Here is a 23,611-nt window from a genome sequence, read left to right on the forward strand (position 1 = left end):
TTTCAAATATCGGGGGCCCCTCAAGGTATCTAGCCTCATTGGCCCGAAAATGTCTAGCTGTACGTCTTTCATGGAGAACTTGATATAGATTAAGATACATTGTTTTCTCTATAATAAAAAACTGGTTATAAAAATAAAAGAACATACTGATGACGAGGGCTGGTGTATAGAGAGGCGTGTTACAAAAAACAGTTACGTATTTTGGCGAAGAATTTGTAAACTGATGAGTCTGGTTTGCCAAGAAACTTTAAACACTCACAGGGCAACTCCTCGCCTCAGATGTTATACGAACCCATTTGTTTTTGTTTTTTTGTTTTTCTGGTACGCGAAGAGTTCGTTGTGAATTGGCAGAAGTTATTTGTGGAATTATTCGCTCCTACATTCATACTCTTTTATCTAAGAGAGTGTGGGACAGCTCTCCAATTTTTATCTATTTCCGTTCCAAGAAATTTGAAAGAATCTGTCTGTTTAAAAAAAAAAAAAATTGGCAGAGTAAACTATAAGATGGAGGACTGCAGATAAACGCTGACAAATCAGAAGTCATAGTGATGGAAAGAGAGGGAAACACACAAGTGACCATAACAGACAACAAGAACATCAAACTTAAACAGACAGATTCTTTCAAATATCTTGGAACGGAAATAGCTAAAAAGGGGAGATCAGCCGAAGCCATAAAACAAGAGTCAAGGCAGGATGGAATAAATGGAGGGAAGTCACTGGTGTCATCTGGGACAAGAAAATTCCAAGGAAACTAAAATGCAAAATTTATAAAACTGTAATTACACCAATGCTTATTTACGGAGCAGAGTGTTGGACTGTCAACAAAAAAGAGGAAGCTTCACTAAGATGAACTGAGATCAGAATGCTGAGACATATCCTCCAGGTTTCGTTCAAGGATAAAAATCAGGAATGACGTAATTTGTCTGCAGATGTGGTATCACAGATATAGTAGAGAAGGCCAAGTGGCTAGACTAAGGTGGTTCGGTCATGTGTTGAGGAAAGAGGATGAAGAACCCTGCAGGATGGCTTGGAACCTTAGTGTGGAAGGTGACAGAGGTAGAGAGGGAGACCGCGTCAGAGGTGGAGCGATAACATCAAGAAGGACCTCGAGGAAAAAGGATTAGCCGAAGGAGATGTGGTGGACAGGGTTAGGTGGAGGAGAGCAACCAAAGCAGCTGACCCCAGGACAGTCTGGGACTAAGGCTGTATAAAAGTAGAAGAAGAGTGTGGGATAGGCACACGCACACGCACACGCACACGCACACGCACACGCACACGCACACGCGCACACGCACACGCACACGCACACGCACACGCACACGCACACGCACACGCACACGCACACACACACACACACACACACACACACACACACACACACACACACACACACACACACACACACACACACACACACACACACACACACCTTTCTTTTCCCTTTGGTGAAAACGTTTCAACGCGGACCAAAGTTTCAAGTCTAAATACACCCTGACACCGTTAATAAGATTGTCTTGCTCTACAGACCGCAAAGTTAGCTAATTGCAAACTCGCCGCAGTACTTAGTCGCCAAATACAATCTATTCCTAAAAGAAATACCCCGTTACCCCTACCTGCAAACCGACTAAATAACAAACCAACCAAAGAACAAAACAAATCATCCACCACACACATAACTCCTTATGAAAAAACCTAGCCAATAAGTCAAGAAATAGAACATATTCCCAAAATTATTTTCTTTTTATACATATTATCATTGTTTACATCGCCTGTATCCCCTCACTCTTGCCAAACACCTGACGTATCAGCTGTTCATGCGAGGGGAGGAACGCAAGCTAATTATTACTCTTTCTGGCCTCCTACAGGTATATTTTTCTATATTTGTGGCTTATTGAAGGATTTTGTACTCATATGAGAACGAGGGAGATAAAGATTAGATGTGATTAGGCTGGGAATGATGTGAAAAAGTGTTTGTTTACGAGGAGGGAAGACGGGGGAAAAAAGGATTCGTAATTAATGAAAAAACGAAACGGGGAAAAAAAAGGGTTATTTCTATATGTGGTATTGGGGCATAAGAGTGTTTCGTGGTTAATGTCTAATGAAGTTTCAGAAAGTGATTCATTTTAGAAAACATTACCCTACTTTCTCCGAAGGTTTCGTGCCCAAAAGAGCAATTGATTTGTGCAAATTGTCCTGATAAGTTGCAGTTGATCACTTCGTCTTTAGTGCAAATGTCAGGCAAGTTCTTTTGGTGTTGGTATGTCGCTGTTACTGTTGCCATTGATATTTTGTGGGTGTTGATATGTTGCCATTGCAACTGATGTGTTGGTTTTGTGGTTCGTGTATTGATGTTGGGATTGAAGAGTTATCATCTATAGATATGTTGTTGTTTTTTTGTGTTGATAAATTGCAAATGCTGCTGCTATGTTCCTATGTTGTTGCCACGTCTAGTGTTGTTGTGATTTTATTTATTTATTTATTTATACTGATGTCCAGTACTTGATATAGTGTTTTCCTTAGCTTTCTTAGATTTTTAAAAACTATTTTGTTTTTAGAAGGGTTTGGAAACACATTTTTTGTATGGAAATTTTGATTTTTGTTTTTCGGAAGAGTTTAGAAGTGTTTTAATTTATTATTGCTAGGGATTGATAATGAGAAAGTGGATAATTTTATTGTTTTGGTGAAACTAAAGAAAAGATTGAGTATGAGAACAAAAAAAAAAAAAGTTTTGGAATAGTCAAAGTGAATCCTAGCAATGCTGCTAATAATGATGAGAAAAAAGCCTAATCTATATATAATGAAACAAATATATACATAAAAAAGATCAAAATATCTAACATATCTTTTGTTTTGTTTAGGAACTTCAAACAAAATAGTGGTTTATAAATCTAGTTATGTGTTTTTATATTCAAGTAGAGTATAACAGAGAAGTATGTATAAAGTCAAGTTTATTTTCATTTACCATGTACTGAAGGTGTAATATGAAATATCGTATGAGGGATTTTGTCAAGACTATTGTAAATTACAACCCACTAAAGTTAGATGAAGTCTAATCACGACATGGCAGACATGGCTTTAAGACTTCATGTGCGTTAAGCTGCACTGAGTTGTGTGTGCTTAACAGTTATTTACCTCTTGGATTCACAAACTATACAAACATATGCTTTAGCTTCTTTTTAGCCTTTTTTCTTAGAACATTGTGCATGCTACAGCAAAGCATAAAATTATTTAAATGTTAGTTTGCCATACTTTTGATGATCACTCAATCAGCTGACTGTTTGCAAGGCCCAAGGCATGGGTCATTATGGCTCAGGGAAATCCCATTGTGAGTGGATTAAACTATGTGACAAACAAATGTATTAAGACTTTATGAATTATACATTTTAAACGATAAGACGATAAATTCATAACCGGAATGAAAGAAACAGAAACAAAAATTGTAGAGAAAACCTGATTTCTCATCTACAAAGACATGAGGTGCATGAAAGCCATGATTTGCATCTCAACTAGCATTTACTAGAGAGAGATGTAACATATTAGAAGATTGTACAGCAGGAGGAAACCAAGAGAATATGTACCAGTACATCTTTTTATTATTTTATTGCTTTGCAGTTTATTAATCTGTATAAATGATTAAGATTGTGTTTCTTTTGTAACTGAAGGTCTTGTGGCATATAGCATATTTTTTATTGTACATATAAGAACTTTCTATTATAATTTCTGGCCATGAATTTATATAATTTAATGTGTTCTGCTAATTTCTGGTTACTCACTGTTATTATTGTTAATTTTAAAATCTTTTTAGTGCTGAAAATAGAGGATTTTTGAGATGACCACATACATATAAGGAAAAAATTGTGCCATAGTAACTGTCAAATCAGCCTTATATAGCTAAATCTCATTTGATGTTTTCTCATTGATGTGAAGAGGTAACACAGATTTGCTTTTTACGTCAATGGTAGAAAATGTACGGTATATGGTGCTGATAGTGAATTTCTTTTTCTTCCTCTTCTTCTTTTTACAGACATGATATTAAATACTAAGTACATTTGTCTTTCATTTTTTAGGTGGATAAGGCCAAGTGTGGCCATCCATCAGCAAAATGTTCAGCACCCATGAGTCAAATCGTGAAGCATTTCTCGAGGCAACCAGGGAAGCTAGAGAGGAGCGGGCTGCAGAGCGAAGGCGCGATGAAGCCGCTGTCACCATTCAGGCCGCCATACGTGGCTGGCTCGTGCGTTGCAGTGTGGAAAAGAAAACGAGGTGAGTGACATCATAACTTTTCATGCAGTATTTTGTGTTCATTTGTCTTGAATTTATAGCAGAACAAAACAATAAATAAATAAATAAAAATAAAATAAGATAAAATAAAATAAAATAAAAAGAATAGTCTATGTTTGTATTTGTTATTTAATGATAATAATGTGCTGATGATGATGATGATAATGATGATTATGATAATAATGATAGTAATAATAAGAATAGTGATGATAAAATTAATAATAATAACAACAAAAACAGTGATGTTAACCCATTCGTCCCGGATTTATGTTCTGTCCCCTGTAGTTTTTGGTGAAAAATGTGCTCAGCCGGCAAGGAGTCTATCAGTAGGCCCTAGTTACCAATCCTGATTTTCCCATTCCTTGAATTGGCGGGAAAATGTGTTTTTCCTATTAATCCATTGCTATCAATACTGTTATTATTGCTATTGATGTTATGATTATTAGATTGTCATTAAAATATTTTAGACAATGAAATGATACAAAAGACCCTTTCCTACAGTGAAGGAAAAGGGTAAACAGGTGAGATAGGTAGTTCTGATAACTGGCTATTTGGTGATTAAGAACTTGTAGAGCCATCTATGTATAAATACAATAAATAAACGTGTATTACAGTGGGCATAACATGTATTCTTGCCACATGGGGCGAATGAGTTAATAATAACAATATTAATGGCAGCTCGGAACTTAGACGATATCAGCTACAAAGCAACAAGCATATTTATACATACACACCAAATCTTCTGCAATTGCACCTAAAATTTGGGATGGCAGAACTAAGGAATTAATGAAAAAATTTCTCATTGGACCTTCAGTAGATGATCTAGCTACATATTTTGTTAGTATATCGCCCTTAACCACTATTGAATTTATTGAGAAAATAAGACAACAAGATAAATGCTGATTTTATTGAGAACCATAAGATAAATGCAGAAATTGTCAAGAACACAAAGTAACAAAGTAAATGCTGAATCCATTGACATCATAAAAGACTGTCACAGTTATAACTCAATGTCACCAGGAAAATGCTGTGCCCATTTTATATTTTTTTGTGAAATGTCTCTGCACATAGATGGCTCAGCTAAGGCTTCACCACAAAGGAGTCAATTAGTAGAGCATGTTACCTTTCCTGATTTCACGTTTCCTTGAATTTTTACTTATTCTATAAGTATACTTATTGACTTTATAATTACTATAATGTTATTGATGTTAGTAACAGCAATATAAGGTAATGTAAACTATTTTAAAAAATCAAGGAAAAGGGTAAACAGGCGAGACAGGTTGTATTCGTAATTGCTCATTGGTGACTACAAGTGTAGTCACCAATAAGCCATCTATGTGTAAAAATAAATAATAAAGTAAACTCACAGTGGTCATGTCATGTACATACATGCCATGCCTGTCAGCTTTGGATTAAGGCTGAATGAAGTACTGAGTGGATTGACAGGCTTGCCTAATGACCACCAGGAGACTTGCTGGTTTGCACCTAACTTCCTTTGCTAATTAAGAAGAGTTTCTTGTCAAATCTTACAAAAGTGCAAATGTATATCTGGCTGTTTTCTTACTAGTTACTTGATGTAAGTTTATACAACAACCTAATGGGTTCGTGCTAAAGCCATCTTGGGTTGCCACCCGTCATCTTTCAGCTACTAAGAACTGAACTTGATGAGGGCTGGAATTTGGTTCAGCCCTCATTCTTTCCGTTTATTTTTCTATTGAAAATCGAGATTATGGGAGGTTTCTTTAGTCTATCAGCCATTACTTCCACTTATAAAAAGTAATTTGTTGGTGATAACATTTACTCATGGCCAGTAATATGACCATTCAAAATTGACTTCATGCCTAGTGCCTATCCCAGGTAATTTCAAAACAACCAGTGAATGAAATTGTGTGTACAGTAATGAAGTTCAGGGCATTTTAGCAGGGGTATGCATGATAGCAGTACTTCATGAAAGCAGAGTGCATGATAGCAGTTGGCTGTGTGTATATATCCTTTTTTTTTTTTTAGATTTGTACTTTTCATTATTTTCATTGACATTCAATATTGTTATTTTGCCTTTCAGAGAGCATTTTGATGAAGTCTTTGGCACAGAACCATTGCCTGCTGACCAGACAAATACACTCCCTGTTGCCACTGAAGCGTTTAAAGAAGCTGCAAGATTTGTAAAGATATTTGATCTTAAAAAAGACAAGAAAAGATTTGAGATTTTTACAAGGTATTTACTTTTGATTGTTACTTTCATGTATTGAATGTTGAGAAAAATGGTAAATTGCTCTGCTGCTGATTTTTGAAAAATATTATGACTTGTGAGATAAAGCATGCCTGTAGCTTTGAAAAGAGTTTAATGTAATTAATGGGGAATTTAATTTATTTACACTCTGAGGCCAGTCTCCCTAGCCATTATATTATTGAAAAATTCTGTTTGTATAAGTGAGACTAGAAGATAGTAAAATGGAATATATTTGTTTGAAAAAGTATAATTTTTGAAAGATGAACTAGAAATATCCAGTTTAGGATTTTCTTTCATTTATTTGTAAAACTTATAATGAATTATGATAGAGGAGTTTCAAAATATATCAGCTAATGGCATTTAGTGATTATGGTTAATTTCCTTTTTTACAGTTTTCAGATATTTTAGTTTTGTTAAATCTAATAGTTTTTTCTCTCCTTTCTTTTTCTATGATAAGATACCTTTTGGCAAGTATGGATAGTGAAAATGTGAAGCAAAGCTATGTGTCGTGTGGGATGAACAAAGAACTTACCTTGCACTGGATTCAGCACATGAAGGATGTAAGTTGGTGTTATTAATGTAAGATCTTTTTCATATCACTGCTTTTTAGTGACTGACCAAACCTTTAAGGTGTTTGGCATTCTAATGTTGTTGAGAGATTTGTAGTTAATTTTGTGTAAAACATTTTTAGTGAATAGAGGGTAACTGGAATGTACATTCATTGTTAACCATAACCATAATTATGCACTCCTTCAATCTCCCACCTCTTTCCAGGTTCTGCATATAACATGTAAAGTGTTAGAGAGTTTACAGGCAGATGTTTCATCAGACAATCGTTTGATATCACTCTACCTGCACCTTCTCCTTGCCTTCACGGCCACCAACACTTGGCGTATTATTCGTGCACCCAACCTTGAACCACTACGACCAGCTCTCAATAAACTGACGGAAAATATAATGGGGGACTTGGTGTGCAGAGGCCTTTACACAACCCTCAATGTAAGTACCTAGTTTAAGTATCTAATTGATTCTTGAATTATATGGATATACAGTGTATGAGGAAATTAAATGCACATAATGTGGCTTCTTACAGGTTAAAGATTTGGAACTTGATGAACGTTTGGGATTGGTTTAGAATATGACATCAGATATTAACCAAGTTTTATTTTTACTTACTATTGTTATCTCTTTTAAGTGTGTACTCGTACGTGGATTATGCAGAGGAAAAGCAGCACTGAGGGGTCCAGCCATTACAACAATTGTGACACTATCCATGCGGCCTTTGATAGCTACCAACTATTCAGATAAATTACTCTCACTTACTACCATTCACATACTGAGTGTCCCTGCCTTGGTTCACCATCTAGTTCTTCTGGCACCTGAGGTAAGGCTGTCATTTGTTGTATATGAATGATTTTTAGCCATCTTGTATATTTTATAGGGGGGGGAGGGGAACATCTGGGCATGTGGATGTGGGGTTAGATATGTGGGAAAAAGGTGTGTGTATGAAGGTGCGGAAGTATGTGTGTATGTTTTTGTGCATTTCAAAAGTTACTATCACATCATTTGTAATTCCAATATCTAATTATCATTAGTAGAAGTACTTCAGGTGTTTGAAATGGGCTTAAAATACTTACCTTGGGAAAGATAACTGAATAACTATGTATTTTCCTCCCCCCACCCCCCTTTTATTTACCAAGTGTAGCTATTTACTTATAGCATTACATATCTTACCTGTTTTGTTTTTTCTCACTAGGCTCTGAAGATGATACAGAATAGTAACTTGTTTGCAAGAGCAGTTGAATTCATGCAGAGTGAGCAGAATCTACGAATTGTATTCAACACCCTGGAGGGCCCCTATGCCTTGTGTCTCTTGGCCAACCTTGTGCATATGGGTTATGAAGAGAGAGATGGTGCCTTAAAAGAATTGGCTTTCCCACAATTCAATGTAAGTTCATTTGTGTTTGGTCTTTTGTAGTTTTTGAGTTTTGTCATTCTTGTGGATCTTTTACATGATGGAGAATGTAAATAACCAAGCTTTTGTTTTGGCATTAGAAGTAGAAAAGAAAAATGGATATTTTACTTAAATATATTGTCCCATGTATGGAAATGCACCTTATGAATTTCAGTTTGTAGTAACAAAGCTGTTAGAAAAATGCCGAGAATATGTGACGACAAAACAGAGCAGCCTGACGCAGTGGCACCCAGTGCTTGGTTGGTTCTCCCGCCCCCTTGATCAACATCTGAATGAAGCACTGTCCACTGTTAAGACGCAGTTGCAGCTTTTGTGGTCAGGCCCTGTTATCAAGGTTATGTTCTCTACACTCACAGAATTAGTCAAAGACCAGGTAAGTTTTTTTTTTGGGTATAAGAAGAAATGGGGAAGAGAGGAAAGGAACTTTCTTTTTGCACTCTTTTCTTTTTTTCTTTTTTTCTTTTATTCTTTTTAACCCATTACCGTTGTATGTATAAGCCATGGCATGACTGGACTCCTCTCCAGATGAATGCCCACCCATGCCAGATGCCTGCTAAACAATTGTTTGCCTGTTAGGACATTACTCTAGTAACTGAGGAGCTACAACCCCACAAAAGTAGGCCTAAAGTTTTTAGCTTCATTCACTGGGCACTCAATATATGCAGCAGCATATTATATAGGAACTTGTTTGTTTCCCGTACTTCAAATTTTTCCTTCAAGCAAACATTGTTTTCTGTGGAGATATTTAGCCTTTCAAGATAAATTAAGGTTTTATGTTGCCTTTCAGACGATTGTTTACTTTCATAAAATCTTAAGCATGACTGCTATTCCTTAAAAGAAAAGGGTGCAAAAAGATTGTCAGATTTCATTTGTATATCAGCAGTATTGACATATTCTAAAATTAGATTTTTAAAATTGGAAAATGAAAAATTAGACCTCAGAAAAGAATAACTTGTAATCAGTTAAAGGAAAAGTGTATAAGTGTAATAAATTATATGCAAACTATGCTGGTGATTTTTTAGATCGCTTATTTTTGTTAAAATATAAGGAACCATATTTTTTTTCTCCTTTTTGGAGCATGCAGAAATTACAGATAAAAAAAAATAAGAGAAGGGAAGGGAAATTCAGAAATCAATTTAAAAGTTTAATTCACAGCCTTTCCAGTAATATAACTAGATTCTAGATTGGTTACCAAGCAATTATTTTTTTTATTCCAAGATCAGAGATTATGATGATGTATAATAAAGACAAAAATTACCTTGTCAGTCAGAAAACTGACGAAGGTAACTTTTTCATAAAAACAGTATAAGACATAGAATAAGATATTTATTGCTGATATTGTGGCTTAGTGCTGAATGTCTCTTACAATTTAGTTTGGAATAAACTATCCTTTATTGCAGGAACCCCTAATAAGTGACAGCAATGATGTATCAGGGCTGACCTCCACCACCTCCACCTTGAGCTCCTTAACCTCTGCAAGTCTCCTGAAGAAAGCTTTTGAATGCAAACTCAGCTCCTCAAGCAAAAACAGTCCCCTGGGTAGTGGAGGAATGCCCAAAAGTGGGACTTACCGTAAGCTGGGCTCTAATGATATCTCGACAGTTGCCATGGTTTGCTCCATGTACCATACTGCAACCACTACACTGTCTCAGTTGCGCATGGATATCCTAACAGGTGTGTGTGAGATGATGTTGTTTTGTTTTATATATGAAGCTTTTATTAAGCATACAATATTCCATAGCTAGGATGGTTGTATGATTCATGAAGAAGGATAATGAGTGGAAGTTAGAAATGAGAAATTAATAATTTCTTTGTGGGAGTGTAATTCTTTCTCTCTCTCTCTCTCTCTCTCTCTCTCTCTTTTATTGGGGTTAAAGTCTGCATTATTACTTTAAGATACCTTTCATGGTGGAGGGTTAATGTTAATAAGTTAGTTGTGTAAGGCACCCTGAGGTAGAGGCTAAAGTCACCAGAATGATTTAAGTGAATTGGAGTCACTTAATACCACACAAAGATATTGAGATATTATTAATACATTTGTACTTTATGCTCTTATTGCTTAATGGATTTCAAATGTCAGAAAGGAGTTGATGTTGTATTAGCAAAAAAAAACAAAAAATAGTTCTCCACCAAAACATGAACAAAATTTCTTCAGGTTTATGCTACAAGAGTGACATAGTCATCCACCTGTGGATGATACTTCTCTCTCTTGGTCCTACGTGTGGACTAAAGAGCTTCTTGGATCTGCTGTCTGTGTCAACCAAAGCATCTGCCCCAGAATTCCACATGCTCATGCTTTTCTGTGACGCAACCACCCACCTTGTGACGTTAGTGTGATCTTCATAATTTTTACTAGTTATTATTGTTGTGTTTTGTTTTTGTTTTTTTTCACTGTTGCAATAATTATTATTATTATTACTATTACTTCTTATGATTTTTTATTACTTATTATTATTATCATGATTATTGTAGTAGTTCTAGCAGTAGTAGTATTATTGTTACTATCACTATTATCATTATTTTTATATCTGTTATGCATGATAAAGGTAAATGACAATTTAAATTATGTAAAGGCATTACATTCCACAGAGCCAGTATGGTGTCCAAAGTTAAAGTCAGTTTTGGTGATATTCCAGGATCTTGGATGACATAGAGATGTACGAGAAGCAGAAACCCTTCAGTGTTGCTGATTATGCTGCAATGGCGTATTTTCTCAACAATTTCATATATAAAGTAGGTTTCCTTGTTAATTAATCTTCTTTTTTAATTGTTTATTGAGATGAAGCATTCATTACCTTTTTTTTTTTTTTCTTTCTTTCTTTCTTTCTTTCTTTTTATATCCTTCTCTTCCTCTTCCCATTTCCTTCCTACTCCCTTCTCTCCTCATACTCTTGTCCTTTTCTTCTATCTAATTTTCCTCATTGTGAGTTTTTGTTTTAATCCTTTGTGCTGGTATGACATAGCATGCATGCCATATCCATTGTGGCGGTTTAACATGACATACGTAATATATTTAACTGTGATTTTAACTTATTGATTGTAAAAAGGAAACACAGCCAAAATTAGAAATGAAATAGAATTGTAATGTTTCCTTCTCCTCAAGAGTTCCTTATCACACAAACAAATAACCAAAATGGTTATTTGTTTGTGTGATGAGGAATGTTTGACGAGTTTGAAATGATATGATTCAATATAAAAACTTATTTTGTCTGTGTTGCATTTCTACCTTTGTGTACACACTACTGTGTTAGGGTTTGTGTTCTTATTGATTGTACTCTCACCAAGGAGTCAGTTAATAGTCTCACCTGTCTTACCTGTTTACCCTTTTTCTTGATATTCTGAATAATTTTTTCTTAATTTTTCATTGCTCTTAGTATTTTACTAAAATTATATTAATTATAATGTCAAAAAGTATAATTCCAGTATCCCTTTTTTGTGGCATTATATTTTTAAAAAAGAAAGAAAAATTATTGGAATGGGGAAATCAAGTGAGATCATATTTGGCTACTGAGTGACTCCTTTGTGGCTGAGTACCTATGCACAGAAAAGAAAAATATCACATTAGATGATACATATACCCATGTACAAAGGGTAAAGAAATAATTTGGTATTAAAAGTCCTTGTAATTCACTTGCATGGAATATATAATAAATTTGTTTGGACTCCTTTGACATATAAATTTTTAAGATTAGGCGACTTCCATAATATTTTCAAGAGTCATTATAAGGTAACTTGTATTATGCTTTTTTAGGTAAGAGAGCACATTTCCTTTTATTTATTAATTTTCTCTTTTACTGTTCTTTTCCAGCACTACTTTTATCCCGTTATGAAAATTATATGATTAATTTTCCCCTTCTCTTTCCCCTATAGTTGATCCACAATGGCCTTGTGGATGTTCGGAACGTGAAGAACAGTCCCCTGTTCTCTTCCCTCCACACCTTGTTCATGCTGCTGTACACTCGCAATTCACGCAGAAGATACGTCCCAAATACACATTGGTTGATCAAGGAGGTGCGAGTATCATCGTTCATGGCAGATTTTGGACGGGGGAAAAAAAGCACGCAGGTAAGAGACACGTATTTTGCATGTGTTTTTTTTTTGTTGTTTTTTTTGTTTACTATATATATATGATTCGGCATATTATTACATCTCATTTATGATTGTATACATTCGTTAGGTTTGGAAGTAAATTTTGTTTCATTTACATTTGTTTTAGATTATCTAGGAATGATTTTTGGATTGTTTATTATATTCCTTACATAAGCTTTTGAGAGTCCCTCAAAAATGACAGTGTTGAGTGATTATAAAAAGAAAAATATGTTTGCTTTTTAGGTTCTTCATCACTTGTATTTATTTGAATTTCACATTATTGAATTGTATTGTGTCAACACCTTTATTTTTATTAGTTTAATTAAATTCTCATAAGAAATATGGTTTTCCATGTATCAATTTCTTTTGCTTAAGAAGTGAAGTAGCAGTTAGTCATTATATATCTAGAGAGAGACATGTATATATTCTTTTATTTATTAATACTATGAATGTTTCTGCCTAAGACATTTTCTTGAATAATATATGAATAATGATAAGCATTTCAAGGAACTTCTAAGGGCTTGTGCATGGATAATACACATAATAGATGCTCATATAGTTGTTGATGCTTTCAGGTACTACTGCAAGAGATGCCACACATAATTCCTCATGAAGAGCGTGTGGTGTTGTTGCGATTGCAGGTTGCAAATGAAAAGGAAGTACTGGGACTAACTGAAGCTGCATGCGCTGCTCCACAGTCAACACTCATTACAGTACGAAGGTATGTTTATTGTAGTGAATGTTTTTTGGACGACAAATTAACATTCATCCATGATTTGATTTGACCGAAATGAAAGACTTTAGAAAGAAGAAAATTAGTCAGGAGATTTGATTTTTGTCAACAGGTCTCGTCTTGTTGAGGACGGGTACAGACAGTTGGCTTCGCTGTCTCCTCAAGCCCTTAAGGGGTTGATACGAGTCCGTTTCATCAATGAGCAGGGCTTAGATGAGGCGGGAATTGATCAGGATGGTGTGTTTAAAGGTCAGTGAGTGATAAGATTTAGACAGATATAATCTGTTTTTCTTCTTCCTTGTATATTTTTTAATATACATATATGTACATATATACATATATATTCCTATATATACATATACATATATATGTATAAGTATGTATATGTATGTGTTTGTATATATATACATATACATATATATATATAGAGAGAGAGAGAGAGATATGTACATGTATATTATATAATACATACATATATATATATACACACACACATGTGTACACACACACACACACATGTGTACACACACACACACACACACACACACACACACACACACACACACACACACACACACACACACACACACACACACATATATGTGTGTGTGTGATTTCTTTCTGCATTATGTTTGTATAACTGGTGTTGTTTTTATGTTATGTTATTTCTCTAATCCTTAATATTTTCTTTTACTTTACCACCTGCCCTGTATGTATTTGTTTATGTGATATTTCTTCAATTACTGCAGAATTTCTGGAGGAGACCCTAAAGAGGGTGTTCGATCCTTCACTCAACTTGTTCCGTCTGACGAGTGAGGAGAGGCTGTACCCATCCCCAACATCATCAATGACAGAAAATCATCTGCAGTTGTTTGAATTCACAGGCAAGATGTTGGGCAAGGCTGTTTATGAGGTTAGTGTTTGCTGCCTGATTCTAAATCCAGCTATAACATATGGTGGAGCATGCAACATGGCAGTAGCCAGCAAGCTCATTTTCATGCCACATATGCACTGACAAAATCTTGGTTGTGACTTTGATACAGACGTATATGACAGCATGGGCCTCATTACTGTTTCTTGGCCTAAATTCACATTACAGCAAGGTCTTTAACCCCTTGCCGTCGGGTACGATGGGTTGACACATGCTATGCCCAGTTTGAGTACTTGTTTGATTGTTTTTACACATAGATGGCTATACTTGTATTAAGTCACCAATGAGCCAGTTATGAGTACTGCCCGTCTCACCCGTTCACCCTTTTCTTTGATTTACGAAATGTTTTACGTTATCTTATTTTGCTGTTACTAATATTAAAACACATTATAATAATTATAATAAAAATAACACCATCGATATTCATAGCACTAGTAAAAAATACGTTTTTCCTGCCAATTCAAATCACATTGGTCACAAGATCTACTAATTGACTCCTTTGTGGCTAAGCACTAGCAGAGCCATCTATGGGCAGACATTTCACAAAAATATATAGAAAATGGGTACAGCATTTTCCCCATTCTTTGTTCATTTTCCCCGGCGGCATTGGGTTAAACTGTGACTGGACTGAGATAATGATGGCATGATATACAAGCTACCTGGAAGCAAGGAGCTAACCCCTTAGGTATACAATTTCCAACATAAAAACAAAAAGTGTCAGATCCACAGTTACATGTGCTTAGCTAGAATTTAGGATAGTCAAGTGTTTCTACTGTTATAGTACTGAAACTTAAATGCTCATAGCAGGTTTTTCAGAATGAGAGTTGTGGTGTGATCAGCTAAATAGCCAAAGTGCAAGCAAGCATTCCATCTATTTTTCCCTGAAGTGTATAGTATTGTAGGGTGTTAAAATTCAAAATACAAAATTATTATAATTTTCTCTTTTCTCTTTTTTCCTTTCAGGGCATTGTCATCGACTGTCCATTTGCATCATTTTTCTTGAGCCAAATCCTAGGTGAACAGCAGTCTGCCTTGTACTCCTCCATCGATGAACTACCATCACTAGACCCTGAGCTTTACAAGTCACTGACCTATATAAAGGTACGAGTTTGTCTTGTGTAATCTGAAAGAACTGATTGAGGGGCTCCATGCATTAAAAAATTCTTTCTGTGGGAAAACTGATTAAGCTGAGTGGAACAGTAAACACCGTGTGAAGAGCTTACATTCCAACGTCCTAACATTGATAATTTGTTTCCCAGCACTATGAAGGAGATGTGAGTGACCTTGACCTCACCTTCTCCTATGATGAGGATTACTTAGGTCAGATTATCACTCACGAACTACGACCAGGGGGGAAAGCAGTGTCAGTGACGAATGACAACAAAATTGTCTACATCCACCTCATGGCCCACTTCAAGATGCACACCCAGATCAAGGAGCAAACCAAGGCTTTCATACGGGGATTCCGGTCCATTGTCAACCCTGAGTGGTTTGGGCTATTTTCAGTGCCAGAGGTAAAGCATAGGGACACTGACTGTGGTGTAGGCATGTGTGATTGTTTCTAAGTTCAATATTATTAAGCCAGACATTGTAATCATTAATCATATAATGATGTGCAGTATAATGTTAGCATTATTTTCACTTTTAATTCATTATCAGTTACAGACTTATATTGTTATTTTAACTTAGTAGACATTACTAATTTATTTCCCTGAGTTAACACCACTATACTGATTTTTATTTAGCTCCAAAGGAGTATCATGAATTTATTTTCAATGTATAATATACATTTTTTTTCCCCCCATCACTCAGTTCCAGCGATTGATTTCGGGAGACAACGTGGCTGTAGATCTGAAGGACCTCCGGCGTCACACGCAGTACTATGGCGGCTTCCATGACAAGCACCGCGTTGTGTGCTGGCTGTGGGACATCTTAGAGCAGGACTTTAAGGAAGAGGAGAGAGCACTTTTTCTCAAGGTGTGATGGTGTAAGAAGTGTGAACGTGTGAAATTATGAGAGGAGGAGAGAGCAATTGTATGAGATTAACCCATTGGATCCGGGTGCCTTGTACGCACGTGGCTCAAAATCTGGTTATTAGGTTTACTTGAGTGTTGTGTGGCTTGTAGGTCCATCCTCTGTTCTGTAATGTTATTCCCTCTTTTTCTGCATTAGGATTTTTTTTGTTTTTTTTTTCATCTTCTTCTTCTTTGGTTTTCTTTTCCTTTCTTTTCTTTTGTTTTCTTCCAAGGTCTATATATGTCATTTGATATGCTGTATCAAGGTGGCAATAGACTGTTTTCCTTGCATAGACTCCATGGAGTGCTCCACCAGGTATGGCTTATTTACCAATGGAAATAATGCAAGAGCCCTTTCCTAAATGCCCACTGAGCTTAATGTTCCTCCAAGAACTCACTCACATGGGGAGTCATTCCCTTCACTTTGGCCTTCATCCGCATTTTTCACGACAGGCCTGTGACCCCAGCCCTCAGTCAGATCTCCATGATGGCAAATTCCGATCACCGAGCCCTTAGCCAATCTTTTCAGTGGCATTCAAAACAGATCCATTTGGTTAAGATCTGTTTTTTTAATTTGATTTTTAAATTTCTTAATACTTCTTAATATCTGTGATTATTTATTAGAACATTATTCATTTCATAGATGTACTTATTTTGCTTTCATCACTAACATATGTTTCATTCTTGCTTATTTCTGTAACTATGACACTCTTCCAGTTTGTGACCAGCTGCTCAAAGCCTCCACTTCTTGGGTTCACACACCTGGAGCCGCCCTTCTCAATCCGCTGTGTGGAGGTTGGTGATGATGAGGATACAGGTGAGTGCATAGGCTAAGGGGGAACACTGGTTGAATGGCTGGGATGTACCAGTTATGTTAAGTGGGAATAAGTATATTATTGATTAATTTCCCTGAGGTTATATTTCATGACAGGATATTTAAATCATTGCTCTAACTTTCTTTCCTTCAAATTACATACTAATATGTTTTATTTCTTCTTTTTTTTCATATTATTCGCTAATTTACACTTCAGTGTTTTTGTTATTCTTCTTATTAAATATTTTTCCTCACAGGGGACACCATTGGCAGTGTCATCCGTGGCTTCTTTGCCATACGCAAACGCGATCCAGTAAATCGCCTGCCAACTTCCTCAACCTGCTTCAACCTGCTGAAGCTACCCAACTACCAGCGTAAAAGTACACTGAGAGAGAAGTTGAGATATGCCATTACTAGCAACACTGGTTTTGAACTCTCGTAAAAAATCATTGTGCTAAAAAAGGAAAGTTCAAATTAACTTTTAGTGCAGTGTATGCAATTATCAGCCTGCTAAATAAAAGGTACATTTCTTGTGTTAATTAATTGATTATCATGTGAGAAATCACATGATATTAATGGCTTAAAAACAGTGTATTAATGTTTCTACATCAAGTTATTTCCATTAATGTTTTATTTATTAAATATTTTTCTTCTCATTTAAATACTGATGTATTGATCAGTGTACAACTGTTCTTTCTTTCTAAATTCTTACTTTCTTTTCACATATTGATTAGTTTCTTATTTGCTTGTTCTTGTTGCCAGTGTTCATGGCAAGTTAAAAATATATGAGAAGAATCTGAAAAGATTCTGCAATGTGTCCAAAAGATAGCTATTGCAGTCATAGTTTGTAGGAGGGGAATAAATATGTGTCATTGCGTAGCTAGATAATGCACTCTGAGGATTTGGTCCTTGAGAGAAACAGATGAATATTTTTCCAAGTCTACTGTAAGTAGAATGTATATTGTTGTATAGAAATATTGAGGAGGCTTTGATTTCACTGAGGCTTTTATGTATGCCCCTGTCATTGACCTGTGTTATTGGTTTAAATCTTTTAGAAGATTTTGTTTGATGAAGCAAATATCTATAAACATTCCTTTTTATTTTACTCTATTTTACCGTTCTTAAACAATATATATATAGCCTGTTGTAAATAGTTGAGACTGACGAGAATCCTCTTCTTTAGTGTTTCTTTAGCTCCTTGCCTATTTTCCAAAGGTAGGAACGAGGCTAGTAGAGCCTGTACTTGCATCCAATATTTCTTCTACACTGGTATTTCTTATCCTTCTTTCTCTTTAAGTAGGTTAATGATACTTAGATGGATTTTTTGCTTGGTAAATATTGGAGCTGTTACCATCGTTATTGCTAAGTGTTATGGTTTGGATTTCCAGCGTCAGCTTGATGTGCATATATGGTATTGTCATCTGTGATATTATTACCAGGTTCAATGGGCCTGCATATTCAGACGTAGCACTCTGGTCAGTTGATGTCATCTGCATATTATTAATAAGCATGTATATTAGTTTATCCAACCCATCCCCATCCCCTTCAATGGTGAAAAAAGAAAACTCTAGTGCCAATGTGGTGATTAAATTTCACAAGCTGTAGAAGCTTGTGTCGATGTGCACATCTCAACTGACTGAAATGTATCCTCAGAATACTGACATGATGCCCACTAGAGTAGAAAGTAGATGGAGGTTGCATGTTTTGATGCAGCAATTATTTTTTTTTTTTTTATTCATTATGATTGTATTGATCAATTTATTAACCCTTAGATGACGGTATTAGAAATCTCTCGACATCATAGAGCAGGAGTCCGCTACATGTAACAGAAGTTCTGCTTGACACGCTCTAGTACATAGCCATACCCGGCAGATCAAGGGGTTTGTTATGACGGTGATATACGTGGCCCAGCAGTAATGGGTTAAAAGTATTATTACTTTTTCAAAGGGAAAATTTTATTGGCGATGCAGATAATATAAGCTAGAAAAGAGACTGTGTAAGATATGATATTGGATGAATTCCTGCAGCTAAACATGCAACTTTCCATGTAGATTGAATAATAATAGTATAATATAGTGTTATGTACCATAATATCCAATATTCTGTTTGTTTGTTTTTTTCACTTTTTTTTATTTAGAGTTCGTTCTCTATGGTTTAAATAGATTTGTATTTTTTTCCAAATTAATATAAACTTTTTCTTTAAAAAAAATATGAAAACATTTTCTGCATTTGCTCCTATTGTCTTTGGAACAATAGATCATTTTATTTCTTCTTATGCATACACCATAAATGTGTTTGAGTGTTTGAAAAAAAAGATGATACAAATATATATAACATGCACTGACTTTGTTTTAGTAATAAGGGCAAAAATATAAGATTCAATGGTTAAGAGTCAGATATTGTGGTTAAAAATGTGTTCAGGGCAAAGTATTTTAAGTATCATTAATGAAATATTTTGCATTCGTATTATATTTTTTATGTGTAACAATTTTTAGAAATCTTGAAATAACATTGCTTTAAAATACAAATATTCTTTTTTAAATGTATGGATATATAAGTGCAGTTTCATTTATCTTTTTTCTTATTTTATGAAGGAATTAAAGTTATTCTTAACCTAAAATAAATAATACTCCCATGTACTGCTTGTAAAGCTAATTTGCATATTTTTTTAATATATTTAACCCGGTGTTGCCTGGATGGCAAGATTACATGCCATGTCTGCTGTGTCTTTTTGTTTACTGATTGTCTTTACACTTAGATGGCTGCACAAGTCCTTAATCAGCAAGGAGTCAGTTACTAGTACCTAGCTCACTTATTTACCCTTTTTCTTGTTTTTTGGAAAGATTGTTTTTTATTGCTATTTGTATTGTTTATAATATACTCCAGGCTTACCATGGCCAGTAATGAAGATTTTGTTCCTCAGTTAGTAGTAATGAGGCTTGCACCTTTATAAACTAGCCCCAATGATGTAAAATTCTCCTGGTACCCCATTCTCAGGCTCTCCTTTGACCATGACTGATCGTGGAGAAGACTTACTTGACTATGATGCAGTATCAGTGCAATACTTGCACCATTCCCCCTAGAGGCCACTGTAAGTCTTACACCAGTATTATATTCCATAGACATGACTTCCTCATGATGTTTATATGGAATGAGAGTACCTTTCTGTCCAAACATATCAACCTCCCCCTTCCCCGTCAGTGTCAGGATTGTTGCCATCAAGGCCACCCTGCCAAACACTGCCTCTTCACAGCTTGATGCTCTCCATGTGCCCAACCTGATCATGATTGATCAAGCTACTCTGCACAGTCACACAAATGTGCCAGTTGTGGTGGCTCCCATTATGCATGTTATAGTGGCTGCTCTACCTACAAGTTTTGGTCTGGTGGCAATTCTCAAATTCAAATTTGGCCTCACTTTATGCAAGGGCCAGACAGTAAGCACACTGACAGTTTTTCTCTCACTCCCTACTCAAGTGCTGTCTTTAACCCCTTCACGACAGGTCACATCTATAGACGTCAAAACAAACCGCTCGAAATGTGGCGAGCAGCTGTACGCCGCTGCCGTCATGCACCAGAGCGCTACGAGCTCAAAGTCGGCGTGTTGGCATTGATCGATCTGTGCATGCGGCTGTATGCCGCGGCAGTGTGCCAGAGCACTATGTTTACTTCTACCCCCTTTCTCCCAATCAAATTCTTGCGCAATTCTAAATCCAGACACCCTACGCTCTACCACTGCACTGACACCTACCCCTCTCTCCCTCCTTGCTCTTCCCATTTTCTACCCTCTCCTCTACCTATTTCTCCCTCTACCCCTCAGATGCCTATCTCCTCTTCTCATCTTGTAAGAAAACTTTTGTTTCTCAGACCTCCCCAACCAAATCCATTTCAGAAACTCTTGAAGGCATTCAAAACTATCTATACTACTATATGACCTTTGGTGTCAAGCATTTATTTTGCTTTGTAACCATTAATCACTAACCATTAATAATAAAAGTATTGTCAACAATAATAATGATATTGTTACTAATAGCATTAGATTCCCACCCCCCCCTGAAAACTCCAGGAGAGGGAAATCAGCTGAGGACACGTAGTCTTATTAATTAGCTCCTTGGTAGCTAAATACTTGTAGAGCCATCAATGTTTAAAAAAAATTCACAAAAGAAAGAGTACAGAGTTTGATCACCTGACACCATGGGGTTAAAATGAAAGGTTTCTTTTTCCAGGTGTCATCTTTGCCTAAAATTTTCCTTGCAAAAAGTTACAAATAGTCACTTAACTTTTGTAGATGTGAAAGAGTATGCATTATTCATAAAATAATGTTGACACGATGGTAAGTAGGGCCAAAATACCGCCACAGATTACAGCAAGATCGCATCAGATATCATGGGTAGGAACATTGTTTGCACTTTTGCTAACGGTCCATTTGCTGTGCATGTGTGTATGGGTTAGGTCACTTTTAAGTTTTAAGTAACATTATTGAGTTTGCATATAATAAGTTAACCTTTTTTTATTGTTTCATTTATTTATTCAATTTTTGATTGATTGATTGATTGATTTTAGACAGATCTCATATTTTATTAATACATTTGGAGTGGATGTATTTGTATATCATTTATTTATTTGCAGTATATCTATTATTTAGTGTTATGTGTCCAGGCTGTTAATGCTAGATTTTTGTATTAGGGAGAATAGCTATATTAGTTTTTACCTTCATTATATAAACTACATACTGATATTTAATATTAATGGCTGCCACTTGGGATGTATAATGCTGAACAGGAGAGTGGAATATTTTTATCTCATTTTTGTATTCAATATTGCATTTTGAAGGAGATACCCAGAGATGTTTAGTAAGCCAAATTGATGTTACTTATGTGTTAAAATTTGCATGTTACAGTTTATGTGTATTGACCAGGTTTTATAATACTGTTAGTTTATGATAATGGTGTCTGCATTTTCATCAATTTAGATGGGCCTTATAAAAGAGAGAGAACTTAACATATTACTAATTAGATTTTTTTTTTTTTTTTCTTCCAAATATTGGTTGCAGTCACTATCCTCTTAACAAGTGCCTAAAAAATATAATTGGTGCCTCCTGTAAAAATTTATACCAGTATCATTTAAGGTTCTTAAATTGTTTGGTCTCTTGGCCTTAATATATAGAAAACATTTACCAATAATTTTGAAGTTGCATATATATGCTTCATTATATATTCTTTCCACACTTATGTTAGACAATGTGATTTTCTTGTCTGCTCTAACAGTGGAACATTATTGTTATCCATGTTATTTTACTATAATCTCAGTTTCCTATATAGTTTTACCATTAAAAGCATATCCTTCAGAATAGTGTTCCTGTTAGGCATTATCAATATAAAAGGCTTGTTTCTTTATGTAAGAAAACAAGTTTAAAAAAATGATAAAAAAAAATGTATCAGGGTTATTATGGCAGTGCATCCACAATACACAGATTGTAAATTATAATGTATATAGAAATACTAATGTAAATGATGAATGGCTATCAGAAGTTTGTCAGTGCAGCCAAGAATGTATATACTGTAAATATGGTAGTGTTATACAAATATATTGTGTATACACATACTGGAATGTTAATATCCTTCTAAAAACTTTAATTTATATAGCAAGATAATTTATCCTTTATACTGCACTCAAAATGCAGCATTTCTACCAGTCCATAATGGTTGAGTGTACCATCTGTAAGCCATGCCTGGGAGAGGGTCATTTTCATGGAAGATACAATGTCCACAAACAGGAACCTATTCCTGCCTGCTTTTACTGGTTAGGCAGGTTATGGAAAAATGAAAAATACAGTCAGCCCACAGCCAAATTTTCCTATGATGGCATGTTCATGTCACTCACCACTCAAGCCAAATATTTTTTTATGACATGATGGTTATATCATCCAGATCATAGGGGTTAATACAGCATAACATCTGGGAGAATCTCCACTTGGGTAAGCTTGGACTTTGGTCCACATGCAAGCCTCAAGGTATCTGAATTCAACAGGTTCATTATTACTGTCACTGATATTTGTTTTTAGTAATAAACAAACCAGGTACAATATCTAGCTCATAAAATAATTGGATAGCAGTGGCAACTGTGCCAGGATATATACATACATACACATACATATATACATACATATACATACACATATATACATACATATACATACACATATATACATACATATACATACACATATATACATAAATACACATACACATATATACATACATATACATACAGTACATGCACATACATATATTTATATACACATATATTTAGTGAGAGAGTGAGAAATATGTGTACCAAACATATATATTCAAACAAGATAAGCAAACAACCAATATGAAAAAAAATATATTCCTAAAATACTAGTGATATTATTGCCAACTGAAGGAAAGTAAGTTTTCATAAATTCATAACTAATGCTTAATTGGATGCAGTTTATGCTACTTAATTCCCTGCCAAAAGAATTCCAGATGTTGAGTAATACCTTAACATGGCATGAGTTTTC

The 23,611-nt window shown here is 35.3% G+C and overlaps 1 protein-coding gene across 1 annotated transcript; it reads left to right on the forward strand.

Annotated features, from left to right (window-relative positions):
* Positions 1-1,777: 1,777 nt before the first annotated feature.
* LOC125034565 (ubiquitin-protein ligase E3B-like) lies at positions 1,778-19,736 on the forward strand. The gene is made up of 20 exons (XM_047626455.1): positions 1,778-1,865; positions 4,068-4,263; positions 6,344-6,496; positions 6,969-7,071; positions 7,286-7,510; positions 7,707-7,895; positions 8,268-8,459; positions 8,641-8,859; positions 9,887-10,160; positions 10,642-10,813; positions 11,123-11,219; positions 12,357-12,551; positions 13,151-13,296; positions 13,421-13,557; positions 14,058-14,221; positions 15,203-15,340; positions 15,499-15,753; positions 16,052-16,216; positions 16,972-17,071; positions 17,326-19,736. Exons 2-20 carry the CDS (start codon positions 4,103-4,105, stop codon positions 17,508-17,510), a joined length of 3,270 nt encoding a protein of 1,089 aa, XP_047482411.1. The 5' UTR covers positions 1,778-1,865; positions 4,068-4,102; the 3' UTR covers positions 17,511-19,736.
* Positions 19,737-23,611: the final 3,875 nt, after the last annotated feature.

The sequence above is a fragment of the Penaeus chinensis genome, chromosome 18, assembly GCF_019202785.1.
Source record: "Penaeus chinensis breed Huanghai No. 1 chromosome 18, ASM1920278v2, whole genome shotgun sequence".
Classification (NCBI taxonomy): Eukaryota; Metazoa; Arthropoda; class Malacostraca; order Decapoda; family Penaeidae; genus Penaeus; species Penaeus chinensis.